The sequence below is a fragment of the Monopterus albus genome, unplaced genomic scaffold (assembly GCF_001952655.1).
Source record: "Monopterus albus unplaced genomic scaffold, M_albus_1.0 scaffold4318.1, whole genome shotgun sequence".
NCBI classification, from domain to species: domain Eukaryota; kingdom Metazoa; phylum Chordata; class Actinopteri; order Synbranchiformes; family Synbranchidae; genus Monopterus; species Monopterus albus.
The window spans coordinates 1-912 of record NW_018132185.1 but is presented as its reverse complement, the minus strand read 5'-3'; the positions used below and the strand labels follow the sequence as shown (position 1 = coordinate 912).

At 40.0% G+C, this 912-nt stretch overlaps 1 protein-coding gene across 1 annotated transcript; it reads left to right on the top strand.

Annotated features, from left to right (window-relative positions):
• Positions 1-69: 69 nt before the first annotated feature.
• On the top strand, positions 70-895 carry LOC109954194 (CTD small phosphatase-like protein 2; the record flags this gene model as incomplete). Its single annotated transcript, XM_020589592.1, has 3 exons — positions 70-294; positions 381-460; positions 696-895. Coding segments are annotated over exons 1-3 (373 nt in total), but the record flags the coding sequence as incomplete, so codon positions are not given.
• Positions 896-912: the final 17 nt, after the last annotated feature.

Below are 912 nucleotides of genomic sequence, written 5' to 3'. Positions count from 1 at the left end.
TCTGCTCTCCCTTGCATAAACCCCCCACTGAAGAACGTGCACTTTCATGAACGGCTAAACTTGACATACAGTTAAAGCTGTCCGATTTAACAGACACACTGAAACAAATGCAATTTTCATAAGATGTATGTTATAGCTCTTGATTTATTTCTAGTCTGTCACAGTAATGATCTGCACATAATAATGTCTTGTTAATCATGAATGTTCACTTACCGGTGGTTTGTTGTGCAGGTGTATGTGCGTCTGAGGCCGTTCTTTAGAGAGTTTCTAGAACGCATGTCTCAAATCTATGAGGTAACTATAACCTGACTGCTCCTCTAAGTATTGCTAATATCATCAAATCTGAAAACAAAATTGACAAGGTTTTCTCCCTTTTCTAGATCATCCTTTTTACAGCTTCTAAAAAGTTGTATGCAGACAAACTGCTCAACATCTTGGACCCTAAAAAGCAGCTAGTGAGGTATGGCATGTTTTATGGTGGCTGTTTATAATTGCACAACTAATTCAAATGTAAGCCTGAATGAAAAGAGGTGGAGCTAAAAAAAAACATCATGTAAAGCTCCAGCATTGGCACACGCTGCAGTTGAGGTGTCAATGTTGTGGTTGTTCTGAATTATTCATTGCTCAGACCTTGTCCCTGATTGATTGACTTTGTCCTCTTCCTTCTGTCCTATCATTCCCTTTTGAAACCATAGACACAGGTTGTTCCGTGAGCATTGTGTCTGTGTCCAGGGAAACTACATCAAGGACCTCAACATCTTAGGCAGAGATCTGTCAAAGACGATTATCATCGACAATTCACCACAGGCCTTTGCATATCAGGTGAACACCAAGGCTAAATATAGAGTGCTGCAGGAATCACATGTTTTTGTTGGCTTACAGCTTCATCATCCTGGTTCCCTTGACAAAAAG